The 20,221-nt window shown below is 30.7% G+C and overlaps 1 protein-coding gene across 6 annotated transcripts; it reads right to left on the bottom strand.

Moving 5' to 3' along the window:
* Positions 1–432: 432 nt before the first annotated feature.
* Positions 433–18,484, bottom strand: LOC101212981 (cellulose synthase-like protein G2). Of its 6 annotated transcripts, none has more exons than XM_031884905.1 (6): positions 17,771–18,478; positions 2,663–2,809; positions 2,441–2,566; positions 1,899–2,342; positions 1,466–1,813; positions 433–1,087 (listed from the first exon to the last, which is right to left on the bottom strand). In XM_031884905.1, the coding sequence occupies exons 1-6, from the start codon at positions 18,377–18,379 to the stop codon at positions 539–541; spliced, it is 2,223 nt and encodes a 740-aa protein (XP_031740765.1). In that variant the 5' UTR covers positions 18,380–18,478; the 3' UTR covers positions 433–538. The 6 variants fall into 6 exon arrangements, with proteins under 6 accessions (XP_031740765.1, XP_004149008.1, XP_031740766.1 ...); XM_004148960.3 differs by lacking the exon at positions 17,771–18,478 and adding an exon at positions 5,825–6,506; XM_031884906.1 differs by lacking the exon at positions 17,771–18,478 and adding an exon at positions 3,047–4,921.
* Between the last annotated feature and the right edge of the window lie 1,737 nt (positions 18,485–20,221).

Below are 20,221 nucleotides of genomic sequence, written 5' to 3'. Positions count from 1 at the left end.
TTTTAGAATTTAAAATTTGACTTCAAATTCAAAACTTTTAGTTAGGATAGATTAATACTATTATAAGAGATTTGAGAGAGAAGATAAATATAATGTAAAAAAGAAAAAGAAAAAAAACCAAAAACTAAATAATTAACTACTAAACAAAACCTGAAATTTTAAGTTTTAGATTAAAGCTTTGGGAATTAGTTTGGAAAGATAGAAATAGCATTTGTGAGAAGCAATTGGGGAGGAACGCATAAATGGTGATTGGAAAGTATGTGATTGAGCCGTAATTTGAGAAACCCATTTCCAAAAGCATAACCACACTTCTGCTTTCAACTTGATTCAACCTGTCGATAAGCCATTACGTTAATTTCTAAACAAATCTTCGTTGAAAGTTGTTCGGTTTGAATTATAAAAATATACTTTTCCACCCTTAACTCCGGGATATAATCTTCAACCAGATATTCATATCCAAACCCAACTGCAAAATAGAATGTATAATTTAATTTTATGATAAGTCGTGTTCTAGACATTCTCAACTGAATATATTTTTCTAGTGAAAAAAAGAAGCAAAATAAGAAAGAAGTAAAGCAAGAGAGATAGAAAAGAAAGTAAGTTTGGGTGGCAACTTCCCTTCATCGTTCCTCAAAGCCATGGCTTCATAAATTGGCCAACAATTCACCACACCAAATCCAGCCACCAACATCTGAGCAAACAAATGTTCCCACGCCCCCCCTGATTTCCAAATTCTGATCAACCCACAGACAAAACTTGCTAAGTTGACGATGGCAGCAGTGGTAATGGGAACGAACATTGGCGAGAAAACTCCGAACTCGAACAACTCTTGCTTGTACCTCTTGCTTTCTTCTTCATTCATTGCTTTGCTGGTGAGGTTGAAACCAAAATTGGGATTAATCCCTAGAGACTTCAATGTGAACTCTATGCAGCCAAACAAGAAACTAGATACAGATCTTATCATCCACATTCTTTGATCATTCCACCATTTTTTTAATGTTCCTTCAGCATGGATGAACTCTACAAGGTCCTGACCATATGCTCCAAGGAACAAAAATATGTATACTACAAACCATGCATCCCAAACCTGCAAAAACGTCCATATTAAAAATTATGTGTTCACTAGTCAACTTGTGCATATTCTCTAGTGATATTTTATTCTATGTTTTACTAGATACTTGTTTAATAGCCACTTTGACTCTTGAGAAAATCAACAGCTCTCTATTTTTTCGATATAACATTTGAATATTCTTTGTTGAAGTTCAATAGTTAAAAAAATGTTTTAAGAACCTTCTCTTTTTGTCTAGATAACGTGAGTACGTATGGATTTCGAATATATTATTGCTGAAATAATGTAGACAACAAACAGGAAAAGAAAATTATACCAGTGAAGTAGTAGTAGTGTTTAGAAGTTAAATGATTATAAAATAGGAGCGGAAGAGTGAGACAAGTATTAAAATATAACCTGTGGGAAGATTTGAATGCCATTGATGAGAGCCAACTGAGGGAGGAAGGCGTAGACAGTGACCGGAATGCACCAAGCGAGCCAAAATGCATAATGTGTGTAACAAAGCCCCATGAGAAGGCCCATGGATCTTACACCATATGTGATTGGGTTGTACTTTGAGAAAGCAACTTCGAAAAACCCAATACTCCATCTTTTGATTTGATTCAACCCGTCAAGAAGGTTGATCGGCACATCACCATAAAAAGCAACCCTTTTTGGGTTGCAGAATACACTCCTCCACCCCTCAGATTGCAAACAATATCCTGTGATAAAGTCCTCCACCAATGACCCATATCTAAACCCCAACTGCTAAACAACAACATACAAATTTAAACAGTGGTATATGGAAAAAAATAGCAATTATAAATTATTTGAATTTTAACGACCATACCTTACAACCCCATTCGGTATTATTCTCATAATCACAACTTGCAACCAAATGAGCCAAGTCCAAGACCTCTTGAGACTCAATGGACCTTTCAACAACATGATTTGGACTATGTTTGGAGAGATCAAATGACTCAAATGATGATGGGCCTCCAAAGAATACCCGTCGAATAAAGAAAGTGCCTGTGCCAGCGTAATTTGTGCCTAAAAGCCCATTAAAACCAACTGGATTCATCATAAATACGTGTTTTAATTCTCCTCCATATATATCATTTTTGCTGACTCCACTAAACCGTTGAGGGAACTGAACATAACCTAAGTTATTTCCAAGTTTCGAATCCAAGAAATAGCACAGGGCACGAGCAGGTGTATGAGGATCATTGGAATACATGTCACAATCCAAAGTTAGAATTATTGGTGCATTTGTCATTGTAGCTGATACTCGAAGCTATTTCAGTAAAAAAAATAAAAAAAATAAAGATTGTAAATTAAAGTTTGATCTTAAAATTAAACAAACAAGGCAAAAAGAGTATTAAAGTTGATTACCAGAGTGTTAAGAGCACCAGCCTTGAAATGGTGATGAGAAGTTAAACTTTTTTGTCTTGAAACATAGATGAGATTTGGTAATGCCTCTCCACTGATGTCTTTGTTTTTACTGCTCTCCAATAGTACCTAATCTCACACAAAATTTACCATTAAATCCTACCATTTCATATATTTTAATAAGAACTTAATGTTTGAATAGAAATGACGAAGTAAATATAATACCTGAATAACAGCGGGATGATGTTTAGGAGTAAAGGATTTGGTCCTCCATGGGTTGAAAGCCATACACTCTTCTTTTACATTCAACAATTCGTCCATACCTTTCTCACAAATATTTTCTACTTCTATTTTCATTTTCTCGTACATTATCTGAGAAATTCAATACCACTCAAGCACTCAACACAACTTAAAAAAACATATAAGTTTTTCTATGTTTTGTTTGTACAAGTGAAAACACATTAATTTAAATCAAAAGGTAGTGTGAGAGAATATTTTAGTGATGAATATTCTGTTTGTATTACATAAAAATAAAATGTGCATAAATAGAGAACCTATAAAAAGTAAATAAGGGAAGAAATATAATTATGGCTAAAGTGTATAATTTACATTAATACCATCCTTCAAACTCAAGATGGTAGAGTGACGGTCAACTTGAGTTTGGTAAGTAACTGATGGAAGCGATTAGGTGATAAAACTTTGGTGAAGATATTTGCGGGTTGCTCAGTAGTGGAAATAGAGCGTAAAAGGAGGACGGTGTTGCTCAAGAGGTGCTGACGAACAAAGTGACAGTCGTTTTCGATGTGCTTTGTACGATCATGAAAGACATCATTATGAGCAATTTGAATGGCACTATGATTGTCACAAGGAAGAAATATGAGATCCTGTTGAGGGGCACCCATATCACCAAAGAGCACGATATTTGGATTCAATACTGGAACGGGAGACAACACTTTGTTTCTTACTACACCACGAAATGAGAAAATCACCTAAGTAGAAATAGTAACCCGTGGTAGATCGTCGATTAGTGTGATCCCCAACCCAATTAGCATCATAATAGTTAGATAACACAAGGAAAGATTGAGAAGAGAATTGAAAATCATGCCCCAAAGTTCCCTTAATATAGCGAAGGATGCGCAAAACAACAATAAAATGGATGGTTCGAGGAGCAGCCATAAACTGACTAACAATATGAATAACATATGCAATGTTTGGATGAGTCATTGTTAGATAGATGAGATTGCCAACAGGTTGCCGATATAAACTCACATTTCAAGATGAACACCATCAAAAGGAGTTAGATGAACATTGGGATCTAACGGTGTTGAAGCTGTGTTGGAGTCAGTAATTCCAAAGCAGGCTAAAAGATAAGAGAAATATTTTGCTTGATTCGAGCATCGAGAGACTTCAAGGCCAAGAAAATAGTTGAAAGATCCAAGGTCTTTCAAATGTTGACCAAGATAATGTTGTTGGTCAAATATGGCATGCGGGTCATTTCTAGTAATAATCATATCATCAACAATCGGTGGTTCACTCAAATAAACAAAGATGGTGGAGTTGAATGGAGACAACAAATGTTGTCAGCGTGTTTTGCGACGGCCAAATAAGCGAATGGTGGTCTAAACAAGACGACGTACAAAGATGAAGTGACAGCCACAAAAACGTGGCAATGTGCGAAACTTCTCGCACAACGTACGAAACCGAAATTCCTCGACTAGGATTCGTGGGATCTGGAGCGCTGTGAAGAGGTTGGACGAGATTTGCAATGATCTGAATAGAGGGACGCACAAAGTAGAGTGCAAGATCTGTTATTCAGATCTGAACGAAGAATAGATCTGAACGAATGATGAATAGAGATGTGCAAACAGAGGAAGACGATAAACGAAGAAGGAGATGCACAAATGGATTTGATCGAAGCTTATCTAAGAAACGTGGAGGACTTCATTGTCGATGGGTTTCACGACAGAGGGAGCAGAGATGACTGGTACAGTAGACCTAGATTAAAGCTTTAGGCTTTGATACCATGTGAAAGAATATCTCAATCATAAATATTATGTGTGTATTACATGAACGTAAACTTTGCATAAATAGATAACCTATGCAAAGCAAATAAAGGAAGAAATATAATTATGTCTAAAATGTAGAATTTACATTAATAGATAGTATATGTCATTGCAAGATCAAAAGATTACTTTGATAGGAATCGGGTGTGTCATCGTTATCAATATTCAATTATTGATATCAAAGTTGGTCCGTTTTATCTTCTTTTCCTTGTGCAAGAAAAAGTCGGTCCTCTCAATTTATTGTGTTTGTTTGTTTCTTGAATGAGAAATTTTATTAGCCAAATTTGTTCTCAATTATTTTCCTCTCTTTGTGATTTCATCCAAGAGTTTCGTCTGCTACTCCACAATCGATTGTCTTCTTTTTCCCCCCGATAATAATAGCAATAAAAACAATAAAGTGATATAATATATTTTGTCTGTTTTATGAATTTTTTGTTTATTTTAATGAATAATGACAAAAACAATAAAAAAATATATATAAGATTATGTTGTTTAATTAATTTAAAGTGATATAATATAATAGGAATTTTTTATTTGATTTTTCAACTTTGTTGTTTGAACTAATTGTTTTCTTGATATATATAATAGTTTAAGACAATATTTAATGCAACAAAATTTAGTAGAAGGAAGGAAAGGCAATGTGTGGGTGATGTGAATAGAATAGGGTTTCACAAACATACGTGTTTGCCGTAGACGCCAATAACAAATCTACGCATTGAACCTAATGAGAGTTAAACTCCAATTTCTGCTACACATTTAGTAGAGTTCAAAAGGAGATATTGCATCAGGTTTTACTTATCAATTCAAGTATAATGCACCCCAAGAATTTTCGTCTATTATGTGATTCAACCTTAACAGTGGGTTTTTTACATCTCTTTTTGTGTGTAAATTGTAGCTTAATTGAACTATAAATAGGGGAATTGGATTTTGTAACAAAATCTGGGGAGTAAGTTGGCATTATAGCAAAAAAAAAACTAAATTAATAAGTTTTTTTATAGTAAATTCTCTAACCTTTTTTACTCCCACTTTTGTCCCTGTGGTATGTCATGATTTTCACGAATATAGTATTTTAGATAGTATATAGTATTTCAGATGTATAGACGTATAAAAGAATTTTGAGTAGTTTAGATCAACTTTCATTTATCTAATTTTGGCTATTTCTTAAATAAAATAAACATGTGGATTATTTTTTCAAGATGTGGATTATTTTTCGTTTTTCTTACCATTTTGATAATTAAAATAAAATTATTCTATTTTTACGAAATAAACTTCATTTTTTTTTCTTTTTGCTATTTATCCAATAAATAAATATGTATTTTCATACCTTAATCTCTTCGGTCTCGGAGTTCAAATGGTAGTTGGAAGTAAAGAAGACATCAGGATTCCTATCTACGACGTCGTTTTTCCTACAAAACGGCAGCCACGCGGCAGCAAACCTCGCCGCCTCCATAAATGCAAACAGCGTCAAGGCGGAGCCACCGTCATCGGACACATACACGGAGATTTTACTTATCGGGTAATCGTATGCCATGACCGACAGGGCCGTGTTGACGACGTTCATCGGCGGCTCTTTGTACGGATCGGCAGTGCAAATAAAGACATCCAACGCCGGAAAATCCGAGTCCTTTTCCAGTAACTCTTTCAAGTTGGCTGGGAATTCACGGCGCCGGAGTGGATTCATCCGAAAGGCTTGAGCAGTGGCCCACATAAAGGCCAAAACGGCGTCGGAGATGAAGAGGGAAACAGAGAGGTAGAAGGAACCCAAAGAAGTGGAATTGAGAAGTGAAGTAATGTGGTAGTAAAACAAAGCCAAAAGACCGGCGCCGTAAATGGCAGCAAAGAAGCGGTTAAAGGTGATGGTGAGTGGAGATATGTGTTGAGAGTTTAGTAGGAAGGCCTTGGCGGCGGCGCGTGCTCTCATGTTCTCCATTTATGGAGATGATAGATGGGAGGTTTTTAGATTCAAGAACACTTTAATATAGACGCTAGAATTTGAGCACATGAACCCAACTTTTACTTTTTATTTTTTAATCTCAAACTTTGTTAGTGTTGTGTTCATTTTGATCAATTTTTTTTAAAATTAATTAAAGTTCCTAACTAAACTTATTCCATAATTACATTTTAACTATAGACTATATTTTATTACAATGTAATTTGGTCCTATTATTTTATAATGTAATTTGGTCCTATTATTTTCTTTTGTTTGTATCTATTGGTACCCAAATATCTTTCTTGCCAAAATTTTGTATGGTTCTACATACATATATATATATATATATATATATATATATATATATATGTTGCAATCAACAATTTTATCTTCCACTAATTTGTTTATAGTTTGAAATTGGATTATTGAAGTATGCATATTTTTCTATTTTAGTTTTTAAATTTTTAAAAACATTTGTTCTAGTTTTTAAACTTTTAAATGAAACTTACTTTTAGTCTTTATCGTTACGATTTTGTTAACTATTTGTTATCGAGAAATCTTGTTAATTTATTCTATAATCTAATTTCATGATAACAAAAAATACATAGGGTCAACACATTTACTAAATAAATTCAAAAAAGATTTTTTTCCTCCAAAACTCAAATCTCTCTAGCCTTTGACTCCACCACCCTTCTATTTTATTATTATTATTATTTTAAAATTGAAATCTGGAAGCAAATAGAACATTAGGGAAAAAAAAATAGATTTGACATGTTGATATTAACATCCATGACAAACTCAAAATAAATACCGTCGTTGTTTATTTAATAAACTCTATGAAATTTCAGCTAAATATTCACATAATAAATCACCCCAACTCCAATCCCGACCCAAAAGAAAAAAAGAAAAAGAAAGAATTGGAAGAAAGAGAAAAAAATATCTCAATGAATTACAAAATATTCCAAATTTGCATGTGGGTGAAATGCAAAATGAAGTAGAACCACAACGCACAAAAATGTTGACAATCAAAATCCCGAAGGTAAAGTGACTCTTTTAGTACTCCGATAAAACATCAATTTATCCCCTCTAATTAGAAATTAAAATCCCTAAATTTTAGGAATGTTTCTCTTAATTATTTGAGAAGCTAATGATTTATAAATAGAAGTGATTTAAAGGGTTGTATGATAATTAAAGATTTTATAGAGTTTCACAATAAAAGATACCTGAAAATGTAATACCTAAAAATAAGATGTCTGGAAATCAAAGATGACTTGACAACATTTGGTTTGTGCAAAAGCTTAGAGTGTTTAGGTGTGCATGACAAATGCTATCAGAATTTTAACTATGTTTAAATTTAATTTATGAAATTAAGCACAAAACTCTTATACAAGTTTAATTGATTAATTAATTAAAAATATAGTAACAAAAATTAATTAATTTGGATTCAACAATGATACTAAGTATAAATACTTCAAAATTGAGTAATCAAACTAATTTACTTTTTTTATAAGGATCTGATCATTAAAATTAATTGTTATTTTAAAAAATAGCAAAATATCACATTAATATATTTTGTAAATAATTTCAATATCTCGTATCATAATTTGGTTGATGTAAACACATTAATATATTTAATTAACATAATATTAGTCATAATTTAATACTTAATCATGTTTATATAGTTAATTAAGTTAAATAAATATAAAAAAAAGTATATTTTAACACAATATATTATATAAAAAATGCAAAAATGAGATAGGAGTATGATATATTAATAATGAATACTAGAATGTTTTACAAATATTATATGATTTTAAGGAATGAGGTAATATAAATTGAAACTATTCTCAATAAATAATTGTGTGATTATTAAAAAACGATAAAGTAATCGATTCCTATTATTGAAGAATGTATTTGTGTACTAACTAAATTTAATTAATCCTAGTTTACTAATTAAATAAATGTATTTAATATATTTTTAACTAATTAATTAATAATCTTTGTAAAGAAATAAGTCTATTCACTAAATAATTTGTAAAATAAATTAAGTATTTTAATAGATTATTATTGATTTATTAAAATAAACATTCTATATTAAATTTTTTTAATTAGTATTAATTAATTTTAATTCAAATGAAATTATATATAAAATAAGAAACAGATAGAGATATTGAGAAAAAAGAAACTCACCTTTTTGGAAGGGAATAAAAAGTTGTTTAGTGGAAAATTAAGGATACATAAGAATAACTTATTTTCATAATCAAAATAAAATAAGTTTAGAGATCAAATAAGACTAACAATAATTACTAGTCTAATTACTAATTTGTTACCATGTGCATATTTGTTTTTCCTTCATGTACAACAAATAATTATGTTTTCACCCAAATTATATATTTCATCCCTAATCTAATTCTCAAATGTTGTTGCTTGTAAGAATAAACTTAAATTCACAATAAGAGTATTACACTATTTAGGATAAGTTACCTAAATGCAACGAAACCAAAAAATATTTACGATTCGTGTAAAAAAAAATGCATAAACCTCGTAAAATATTTTCATAATTTTCAGATTTTGCCCTTAACTATTGAGATGATTCGTCACTTCTCTTTCTTCTTTCTTTGTGATTTCTTCATTTTCAGATTTTTTCATCCCCTCTTTTAATTTTATTTTTTCTATTTTTAAACGACCTATTTCTTCTTCATCATTTTCAGCAAGATTTTTTTGAAGGTATTTCACGATTGTTTCAACATTTTTCTTTATCATCCTCATATTTGAGAATATTAAAATTGTTTAAATATCATTTTAAATGATCAACACGATTGCTTACCATGACCATATTATCAGCAGGATCATTTACTTTGGTTAACACAATCGTTTAAATTTGAAGCTTTTCTTTCCATCATTTAAAATAAGTTACACGATTGTTAGATTTGAAGTTTTTAATGATCATTTACATTGTATTACACAATCATTTATCATAATCAACACCATCGTTTTTCATGATCAACACAATAGTTTAACATTATCAATACAATCGTTTAAATTTGGAACCTTTTTCTTCATCACTAAAAAGGACTGTACGATCATTTATTATGACGTAAACGATTGTAGATCTTTCATTTAGACTGTAGTGCACGATTGTTTAGAAGAATATTATTCGAGCGCATGCGTGGTCGATTAATCGCATGTTGACTATAATATTTTCTGTGTTTATTATTATTATTATTTTTTTTGTGAACATGTAGACTTTTTCCTTACACTAATTTTTTCATATTTAGAAGAGCCCCATATGATAATCTCTTAAACTTTAATACAGTATAATATTCTCTTACTTTTTAATATAATATAATAATCCTTTACTTTTTAATACAATACAATGTTTTCTTACTTTTTAATACAATATATTACTTGTTAATACAATATATATAATCTCTTACTTTTTAATAAAATATAATAATCTTTTACTTTTGAGTACAATACATAATGTTCTCTTACTTTTTAATACAATATAATATAGATAATATCTTCTTTTTAATAAACAATATATTACTTTTTAATACAATATATTAATCTTTTACTTTTTAATACAATGCAATGTTCTCTTACTTTTTAATACACAATATATATTACAAGTTTTTATATTCCATATGAAAATTAAGATCCAAAGTAAAGATAACTCATTTCTAACATTAATTTGATCACTCTGGCAAGTAGAGTTTGGTTAATATATATGCTACTTGATCAATAATTCTAGCTAAAATTTAAACGTTACACATATATACAAACAACGTTACTTGTAGCTCTTTAGGTATTTAAAAGACTTCATTTTCCTTAAATATCGTAAAAATCCAACCTCCTTAAAAAAAAAAAAAACGTTTTACGCTCCGAAACATAAGATAAAATATCCAACCACGTGAAAATTAAATAAATAAAACTTTGAAAAAACTACATTGTGAGGTATCATAGTTCAAAAAGTAATCCACATCTTAGGGAAGGTTAGAATGTCTTAAATTCATGTGGCTTTACGAACAACTCGGTATGAGAGTCTCGATATTAAATTTTGTGCATTTGTAATTGTTTACTATTTTGATTATAGGGTTTAAAGAAGTGCATACATATATATATATATATATATAAACTTGCTAACTTAATGATTTCATATTATATTCTGAAAACATTCTCTCTAATAATCTTTGTTTTTCTTCTATTCGTGGATGCAGCTAAACACGTTGTTATTGAATGACATGTATGTGTGTATATTATTGTCAATCTTTCACAAATGTTTTGAAAAATCGTACAAATAAAACTTAGAGTGAGTAAACTAGCTTGAAGTATAGTTGTATTAATTCACATTTTGATTAGAACTAATAAATTTGTGCTGGCTTCAACTTTAATACTGTAGATGTCGTCCACGTGTAGGGTCAAGAAATAGCCAAAAAGTTATTTTACTTTTCAAAATTTCTTCTTATCTCTTAGCATGTGAAATTGGTAGAATAAACTTTCCTTTTCCCTTTTGGACAGAAGAAAGTTTTACAGAAAAAATACTCAAGTTCTCTTCTCCCTTTTGCTTTGTGTTGGTTTGGTTTTTATGGAAGTTTTATGGTGAGATGATGAAGATAAAGGGGAGAAGAAGAATCAACACAAGAGAATTTTTAAAGTGGTTCGATTGTCAAAACCTATATCTATTGTACCCAAAGACTCTACTTAAAAGAAGAGGTTAGAAGGAGTTAATTAGTTATGTAACTCATTTGCAGCTATCTTTCTTTTACAAGTAGACAAATAAAATTAACTATAACTGATCATTTGAATTTCCACAAATACAACTAAAGTTAACTTAAGTTTGTGGTAAATGAAGCTCGAGTGCATATGCAACACTTTGTATTAGAAATCTTCTTCGCATAAAACAAAATAAACAACTATTGAAAAGTGTGGTGCAGATAATATTCATATGAATTATACTTCAAAACGTCATGCAAACTTCGATTTTAGTTACCAAAAATTATAAAGCTTACAATTTTCCTTTTTTTAGTACTTAATTCCCAAATCTCTTCTATGGATACTGAAGTGCATTGGAGCATCAAAGACGATGAGGTCATGTATGTATGTATTTATATATATATGGTTGTCCTGTTTTTCAAATATTTTAAGAAAAATGATAAGGGGTACGTACGTATATTTGTAGTGCACACAGGAATGATATTTTTTTTTTTGTATTTTGTATCAAATTTAAATCATATTAATGCCATAAATACTTTGGGGTTTGAGGTATATTGTTTAATTATGATTACATTTGTGGTGGGTATTTAAATTCTATAATTGACTCATGCTACTCTCTATCAAATTATCTTCTTTCTTTCTAACATAAAATAATCTTCTTTCTTTCTAACATAAAACTATTTTGAAATAATTAGTATTTTTATTGTTCGGTAAAATAAATTAACCACACCATGGAAATTAAAATCGCGGCCAATAGGAGTTCATAAAAGGAGTGTTTCTATCAATTATTTGTTCGTAAAATCATAAAATTAATATCCACTTTGACCATTGAGTTTTCAGCTTAGTTACACACTCTAAGCTATATATGTTTTCATTTTTTCATTCTCCTTTAAGGCATCATTTTTAGTCAATACAACTTTTATTTGCTATCATGATGACCCTTTCTTCTACTATTCACGTGTAAAGGAGCAAAAACTTATATTTAAAAAACAAACAAATATGCATCACCTTGTTACAAATATATATTGAGAGAGAAAAACCTACTATTTGCTCTCAATAATCTAAATTTAACGACTAAAATTGCTATAAAATGGTGTTATGTTTCCTCACACCATAAAACCATAACAAAAAGAATAGAGTTTACAAAAAGCTAAAACTAAGAAATGGCAAGAAAAAAAAAAGAAACTGCATTTTGACAAAAGCATTTAGAAAAAAACAACGCATGACATTTTTTTTGTATATATATTACGAATATGACAAATGTGACAAGTAATTAGTGATATCACATGAATATTAAACAAATATCAAAAGATTATTAGAGGACTATCAGAGGATTTAGTTTTCTTATTTGTGGATCATCAACAAAACTAAGGAAATTTTTGTCTATCAAGAAAATCAAGAATCCACATTTTTTAATGTTTTCTGTTCGTATTTCTTCACCAAGAATGTATTTGACAAAATAAAATAGTTCAAACATATTAACAGTATTAAAGGGATAAATAAATGTGATTGTAGCAAAAATAAAACGTTAGAAACTAAGGATAAATAAACATTTCCACGGCAAAAACGATTGACAACAGATAAACAATTGCTATCACAGCAAAAATAAAACATTGCGATGAGAGATAAACACAAGCACCTTCACAACAAGACGGTGGGGTAAAGAGATTTTAATCTATTAAATTTTAAATCTGTCACTAACCCAAGATTTCTAATATTAGAGGAGTAAGATTTTTATTTAGGACAGAAGTCCTCAAAACATGCTTTGAACAGGTTCTCATAGAGCTGCTGAGCTTCTATTGTGTTCTACTTTCGGAGTATGTTATATCAATACTTGGTTTCCTTATATCTTGATGTTAAATGTGAATGTTCTTTTATTAGTCAGCTGGTATTCTGTTTTAGTTCGTTTTTAGTCTTTCTATAGCTGATTATAGCGTATGTTTTTTTTTAAGTACGGGGAGATTTCGTTATGTTTCAGTGTACTATACCATTTTTGTAATTTTCCTTTCCCCTCTGTTTCATTGTGTTCATTTGCTGTTGTTTATGGGCTTTTTTCTTTGAGACATTTGGTCGAACACATTACAGGCCCCCCAAACTAATCATTCTTTCTCATTACAGAACATGGAAGCATAAAACCCAAATAAAAAATAAAGAGAAACCAATGTAAATCCAGAAGGAAAATGATAGAGACCAATAGAAAAACGAAAGAAAATGTCCAAATAGTGATTCATAGAGAAGGTAGAGAAAGATTCCCAAAAAATGTAAGTTAAGAAATAGCTGGGTGCAATGAATGTAGGATTTTCAGGAGTGTGTATACCAAGAAATATACATAACTCACTTACCAACAAGGTGTATTGAGAATCAATCAATATTATAGAGAAAATGTGCTCAAATTTAATTTTTGTGAACACACGATTAGAAGTTTGGACGTCGCCAGTAGGTTGGGAGAGAAATACCAAGCTGCCGCGGTTTTGCTTAGTTTCCTCGTTGTTTTGCCAGTGGTTATGCTCGCCATCGAAACTGGAGCTCTTTCATAAAAATGATTGACGTTTGTTTGCAAAACATCAAGAAAAAATAGATATCATTTAACGTTTTTAAAATGTCATATCATTTTTATTTGCGTACTTAAACGTCAAAAAAGACTCCAGCATTAAAAAGTTCTTGAAAATATTGGCACCAAACATTTAACAATCAAATTGTTTTAAAAATGAGAAGCATTTACAACTTTTAGTTCATTAGCAAATTTAGATTGGACAGATTGAATTTACTATAATTTTTGCAATTTAAAAATTCAACTTACTTGCCTCTAATTTAGTTACACTTTTTGGCTAATAGAAAAAAAAAAAATCAGAATTTCAAATAAGTGGTAAAATTAATCTGAATGTAAAAATTAAATGAGAAGTTTTAGATCTAAATTATATATATTAAATATTTTTCGATTTTATTTTATGATAAGTGGTTCTAGACATTCTCAACTGAATATTTTTCTAGTGAAAAAGAGCAACAAAATAAGAAAGAAGTAAAGCAAGAGAGATAGAAAAGAAAGTAAGTTTGGGTGGCAACTTTCCTTCATCATTCCTCAAAGCCATGGCTTCATAAATTGGCCAACAATTCACCACACCAAATCCAGCCACCAACATCTGAGCAAACAAATGTTCCCACGCCCCCCCTGATTTCCAAATTCTGATCAACCCACAGACAAAACTTGCTACGTTGACGATGGCAGCAGTGGTAATGGGAACGAACATTGGCGAGAAAACTCCAAACTCAAACAACTCTTGCTTGTACCTCTTCCTTTGTTCTTCATTCATTGCTTTGCTGGTGAGGTTGAAACCAAAATTGGGATTAATCCCAAGAGACTTCAATGTGAATTCTATGCATCCAAACAAGAAGCTAGATACAGCTCTTATCAACCACATTCTTTGATCATTCCACCATTTTTTGAATGTTCCTCCAGCATGGATGATCTCTACAAGGTCCTGACCATAAGCTCCAAGGAACAAAAATATGTATAATACAAACCATGCATCCCAAACCTGAAAAAACGTCCATATTAAAAATTATGTGTTCACTGGTCAACTTGTGCATATTCTCTAGTGATATTTTACTCTATATTTTTACTAGATGTCTCATTTAATATCCATTTTGACTCTTGAGAAAATTTTGTTTACAACAGCTCTCTATTTTTTCGATATAACATTTGAATTCTTTTTTAGAAGTTCAATAATTAAAAAAATGTTTTAAGAACCTTCTCTTTTTGTCTTGATAACGTGCGTACGTATGGATTTCGAATATATTATTGCTGAAACGTAGACAACAAACGGGAAAAGAAAATTATCCCAGTGAAGTAGTTGTGTTTAGAAGTTAAATGATTATAAAATAGGAGCGGAAGAGTGAGACAAGTAATAAAATATAACCTGTGGGAAGATTTGAATGCCATTGATGAGAGCCAACTGAGGGAGGAAGGCGTAGACAGTGACCGGAATGCACCAAGCTGGCCAAAATGCAGAATGGGCGTAACAAAGCCCCATGAGAAGCCCCATGGACCTTACACCATATGTGATTGGGTTGTACTTTGAAAAATCGACTTCCAAAAACCCAATACTCCATCTTTTGATTTGATTCAACGCGTCAAGAAGGTTGATCGGCACATCACCACAAAAAGCAACCCTTTTTGGGTTGCAGAATACACTCCTCCACCCCTCAGATTGCAAACAATATCCTGTGACAAAGTCCTCCACTAATGACCCATATTTAATTCCCAACTGCTAAACAACAACATAAAATTTTAAGTAGTGGTATATGGAAAACAACAGCAGTTATAAATTATTTGAATTTTAACGACCATACCTTACAACCCCATTCGGTATTATTCTCATAATCACAACTTGCAACTAAATGGGCCAAGTCTAAGACCTCTTGAGATTTAATGTGCCTTTCAACAACATGATTTGGACTCAGTTTAGAGAGTTCAGGAAACTCGAGTGATGATGGACCTCCAAAGAATCCCCGTCGATCAAAGAAACACCCTGTACCAACGTAAGTCGGGCCTAATAATCCATCCATGCCAAATTCATTTATTATATATACGTGCAGTAACTCTACACAATAAATATCATTTTTGCTAACTCCATGGAACCGTTGAGGGAACTGAACATAACCTAAGTTATTGCCAAGTTTTGGATCCAAGAAATAACACAAGGCACGAGCAGGTGTTTGAGGATCATTGGAATATACGTCACAATCTAAAGTTAGAATAATTGGTGCATTGGTCATTGTAGTTGATACCCGGAGCTATTTGAACCAAAAAAAATAAGGAGAAAAAAGAAAAAAAAGATTATAAAATTTGATTTTAAAACAAACAAGGCAAAAAGAGTATTAAAGTTGATTACCAGAGTGTTAAGAGCACCAGCCTTGAAATGGTGATGAGAAGTTAAACTTTTTTGTCTTGAAACATAGATGAGATTTGGTAATGCCTCTCCACTGATGTCTTTGTTTTTACTGCTCTCCAATAGTACCTAATCTCACACAAAATTTACCATTAAATCCTACCATTTCATATATTTTAATAAGAACTTAATGTTTGAATAGAAATGACGAAGTAAATATAATACCTGAATAACAGGTGGATGATGTTTAGGAGTAAAGGATTTGGTCCTCCATGGGTTGAAAGCCATGCACTCTTCTTTTACATTCAACAATTCGTCCATACCTTTCTCACAAATATTTTCTACTTCTATTTTCATTTTCTCGTACATTATCTGAAAAATTCAATACCACTCAAGCACTCAACACAACTTAAAAAAACATATAAGTTTTTCTATGTTTTGTTTGTACAAGTGAAAGCACACGTGAACTTAAAGTGAAAGGTAGTATATGTCAATTACTCTTACAAAATAATAAGAAAAGTGCTTTTGTATTGTTCGGATATGCCATTATCACTTGTTCAATTATTGATATCAAAGTTGGTTCTCTTATCTTTTTTCCTTGGGCTAGAAAGTTTTGTCCTCTTAATTTTTTGTGTTTGTTTGTTTTTTTTAATGAGAAATTTAGAGTTTGTTTGATAATAATGTTATAATTGTTTTTGAAACAAATTTGTTTGATAACGATTTCCGTTTTTTGTTCTCAAATTTGAGCAAATATGGAGAATTTCTGGAAAATAGTCCTAACTTTGTTCCCAATTTATTTGATCAAATTCTTAAGCTTTTTATTATTCTTAGTTGGCTCATTAGCAGGGAGGTATGCATAAAACCATTTTTGTACGACTCCCAACATTGTTGATTTAATTTAGTATGCTTTTTTCCCTTCTTTTATTGATTTTCATATATGTTTATATTTTTTCATTCTTTTATTATTTTTTCATATAAGTTTAATTTTTTTTCCTTTTTTTTTTATATTTTAATTTTCATATTTATATGTTTAATTTATTTTAAATTTTATATTTGTTAATATTTAGATTTATGTATTGTTTGCTTTTCAAATTTCTTACTTTTGAATTTTGAATCTTTGTATGTATTATTTGATTTTCAAATTTTATATTTAATTATTTAAAATTTACATAAAATTGTGTTGAATTCCATTTAACACAAATGAATTGAATTTGAAATAATATTTCAAATCAGTATTTAACAATAATTAATGAAATTTATGTATATTTTGATAATGCTAATATGTTTTATAATTATTTTTATATATTTTAATGAATTCTATATACATTTTTATTCTTTACATAATTAAATTATATTTAAACTAAAAATATAAGTGAAAATGTTATAAGAAATAAAACTATCAAATAAACTTCTATTTATGTTTCATATTTTAAAGAAACAATGAACAAGAATAATTATCGAACATAATTTTATTTCTTATTCTAAAGAAAAAGAAAAAAGAAAAAAAATTATGAATTACTTTATCTTGTATTTTATTCAATAATAATAATAAAAGCAATAAAGTAATATAATATATTTTTGTCAGTTTGTATTATTTAGTTATCAATGGAAGTATTGATAAGTAAATACGATGGATGGTGAAACATCGAAATATGATCGATGATGTGATTCAATTCAAAGTTATTATTGTAATTTGTGGCTTAATGGAACTATAAATAGATACGTATTTTCATACCTTAATCTCTTCAGTCTCTGAGTTCCAATCGTGGTTGGACTTGGAACGAAAGAACGCATTAGGATTTCTATCTACGATGCCGTTTTCCCTACAAAACGGCAGCCACTTCGCAGCAAACTTCGCCGCCACCATAAAAGCAAACAGCGTCATGGCTGACCCACCGTCGTCTGACACATAGACGGAGACCTTACTTGTCGGGTAATCGTATGCCATAACCGACAGGGCCGTGTTTACGGCGTTCATCGGCGGCTCTTTGTACGGATCCGCCGTGCAAATAAACACATCCAACGCTGGAAAATCTGAGTCCTTTTTCAGTAACTCTTTCAAGTTGGCCGGATATTCACGGCGCCGGAGTAGATACATCCGGAGGGCTTGAGAATTAACCCACATAAAGGCCAAAACGGCGTCGGAAATGAAGAGAGAAACAGAGAGGAAGAAGGAACCCGAAGATGTGGAATTGAGAAGTGAAGTAATGTGGTAGTAAAACAAAGCCAAAAGACCGGCGCCGTAAATGGCAGCAAAGAAGCGGTTAAAGGTGGTGGCGCGTGATATGTGTTGAGAGTTTAGTAGCAAGCCCTTGACGGCCGCGCGTGCTCTCATGTCCTCCATTATTATTGGATCAGATGATAGATCGGAAGTGTTTAGATTCAACACTTGATCTGGCAGTAGAATTTGAGCACACGAACCAACTTTTACTTTCAACCATCAAGAATAACAACAATGTTTTTCTTTTATAGTAAAACAAAAAAGAAATACATTGTAAATAAGAATTTGTAAAAACCCAAAATACCCCTTAAAGGACCAAACTCTTTAAGTTGAGGTCCATTATTACTAAAACAAATAAATACCATTTTATTTAAAATAAAAAAATATACTAACTTTTAAAGGAAAAACTTCATAACTTCATATATAAATTATAAATAAAGCAGGTAGAGATAAAGTAATAAATAAATTACTAATTTGGACCCTATTTAAAATAAAATAAAAACATCATAAGAGTTTTCATGAGTCATGAAATTTTAAATAAAATAGTGTAAATCCAAATACTGAAAACATAAAGATGAAAGCAATCATAAACTTTTCCCTATCGCGAACCACAATAACCTCTTATCATTCGCTAGCTTTCCTTTATCTTTATGCTTGCCTAAAAAATTAAACATAGAAAGAGTGAGTATAAACATATACTTGGTAAGGGACTCACTACTAGTTTTGTTAGGTGTCTGTTAACTTCCCATTAGGGTCCTGTAAGGAAGTACCACATAACTATCATGCTCCAAAACGCAAACTATCTAGTGATCCTAAAAGAACACATCTGGTTTTCGGTGATCCCAAAGGAACACCTAAGAGAAACTGGTCTTCGACGACCTGAAGGAACACCTAAGAAAATGGGGAAAAACAAATCAGTGTATTCAAGAAGAGGCATTTCCTTTTCGTTTGTGCATCAGGAGCACTACTACCGACTTGCTTCCTGACGTCGCTATGTACGTTAGGAGATCCTTTCTCGACGCTTTCAGGTATATATGCTAACGCTTGATGGCGTCGAGAGACCCTCGATTTCTTGTGGCTATGAGTTAAAAAATTGAAATTTAAAAAATAAATTAAGTTCTAATAGGAAAACTAATTTTAATTTAATACTTTTTTAATGGTTGAGATTCATTCCATTAAAGTTATTTTGAAATAGAAACAAGGTTGAGATTTAACCAATAAAAATAATAATATGGTTATTTTGAAATTAAAAAAAATGAATAAAGTTATTAAAATCTTCAACAAAATTATTAATCTTATTAATCTCAAGATATTAGGAGGAGATTATGATAGCGGCCGAATATACATTTTTAACACGTGAAATTAATTACAGACTCATAAGTGTATATCTCAAAATAATTACACTGAGTAAACTTTTGATAAGAACGCATATATTGAAATAATTACAATTCGCGAATGTAGGTATTTTGGTCTTGTATAAAATACCATGCACGTATGTGGTACTCCAAAAATCATGTTAGTTGGTACTTTATTTCTTCAATTAGAACATCCAATTACAGAGGTCAAATGTTGAGTCACGAGATAATAAGAAGAGGTTATGATATGAGTTGCTATATCTCGAACACGTCGAAAATAATTACTAACTCCCGTAAATGCAAAGCACTTATTAATTACACTAGAGACGAAATTAAATTATTTAATGAAATAATGATCTGATTTCTATATTTGAATAATGTTTAAGCTATAGATCCATTCTATTACTTAAATGGAGAAATTATTAATTTATTCTATAAATATTTTATGAAAACAAAAATATATAATCAACACATTTACTGGATAAATAAAAAAAAAAGAAAAAAAAGAAATGGAAGAAAGAGGAAAATTCGTGAATGAATCACAAAATATCCAAACTTGGGACACTAAAAATTTGGTAGCTTAGTCATCTATATATAAAAGTCGTCATTT

This window comes from Cucumis sativus, chromosome 4, assembly GCF_000004075.3.
Source record: "Cucumis sativus cultivar 9930 chromosome 4, Cucumber_9930_V3, whole genome shotgun sequence".
In the NCBI taxonomy this organism is placed as follows: domain Eukaryota; kingdom Viridiplantae; phylum Streptophyta; class Magnoliopsida; order Cucurbitales; family Cucurbitaceae; genus Cucumis; species Cucumis sativus.
Note: the sequence above shows the minus strand (reverse complement) of the source record. Positions and strands in the feature narration are given on the sequence as shown.

Coding starts and splice junctions, on each gene's coding strand:
- LOC101212981 (XM_031884904.1), bottom strand. CDS start 18,379: ATGGAGGACATGAGAGCACGCGCGGCCGTCAAGGGCTTGCTACTAAAC. Junction 15,941..16,038: donor CTGGTGCTCTTAACACTCTG/GTAATCAACTTT, acceptor TGGTTCAAATAG/CTCCGGGTATCAACTACAAT. Junction 15,415..15,496: donor ATACCGAATGGGGTTGTAAG/GTATGGTCGTTA, acceptor GTTGTTGTTTAG/CAGTTGGGAATTAAATATGG.